This window comes from Bison bison, unplaced genomic scaffold, assembly GCF_000754665.1.
Source record: "Bison bison bison isolate TAMUID 2011002044 unplaced genomic scaffold, Bison_UMD1.0 scf7180017864063, whole genome shotgun sequence".
Lineage (NCBI taxonomy): Eukaryota > Metazoa > Chordata > Mammalia > Artiodactyla > Bovidae > Bison > Bison bison.
Genome location: NW_011494635.1, coordinates 2,422,175 through 2,422,876, shown reverse-complemented (window position 1 = coordinate 2,422,876; position 702 = coordinate 2,422,175). Strand labels below are relative to the sequence as shown.

General features: G+C 62.4%; 1 protein-coding gene across 1 annotated transcript in view; it reads right to left on the bottom strand.

Annotated features, from left to right (window-relative positions):
• Window positions 1–185, bottom strand: part of PAX1 (paired box 1) — a 9,198-nt gene extending 9,013 nt beyond the window's left edge. The window contains exon 1 of the mRNA XM_010836338.1: window positions 1–185. This exon is cut by the window's left edge and continues 8 nt beyond it. Coding sequence (XP_010834640.1) covers window positions 1–185 — 185 coding nt within the window.
• Between the last annotated feature and the right edge of the window lie 517 nt (window positions 186–702).

Below are 702 nucleotides of genomic sequence, written 5' to 3'. Positions count from 1 at the left end.
AGGCATAGAGGGAGGGCGCGCGCGAGCCGAGAGCCGCGGCGGCCGGGCCGCGGACTGGAAGAGCGTCGTGCGCCGCCGCCGAGCGCGCCGCCGCCCGCCCCCGGGCCCGCTGCCGCCGCCGCCGCCGCCGCCCGCTCCCAGGACACTCTCCACGCCCGCGACCCCAGGCCTAGGGTGAACTTCATCCGATTAGGAGAAATTCGTCTGACCGGGAGGCTGCGGAGTGCGGGGATCAATTTGACGTGTCCTCCACGTCAATCTCGGCAGTCACGCCGGAGACTCGCGAGTTGGCAGCTCATTGGTTCCCGTCACTGCGCCCCGGCGCCCCCTTCCCCGCCCTGAAACTCTACCCCTCCTTCCGTCCTCCCCACTCGGCCCTCCCTTGGAACCCATCCCCCTACACACACACACACACACACACACACACACACACACACACACGCAGTCCTAACCCCCGCCAGGCCTGAGTCCTTCCACTTGTTCCAGTTCCCTGGAAGCCCCTTACCACTAGAGTTTTGAGAATGATGGGATGGGCTAGTCATTTCAAATTGATGAGTATTTATTAGCAGTAGTACTAGTCTTGGTTTTAGTTGTGTTACTAACCTCCCCAGCCATTACTACTAAGGTAGCCGGGGATTAAAGTTGATGGTGGCAGGGTGCTCAGTGTGGGGCTACCCCTCGTTTCCCTTTCCCTGGGCAGCC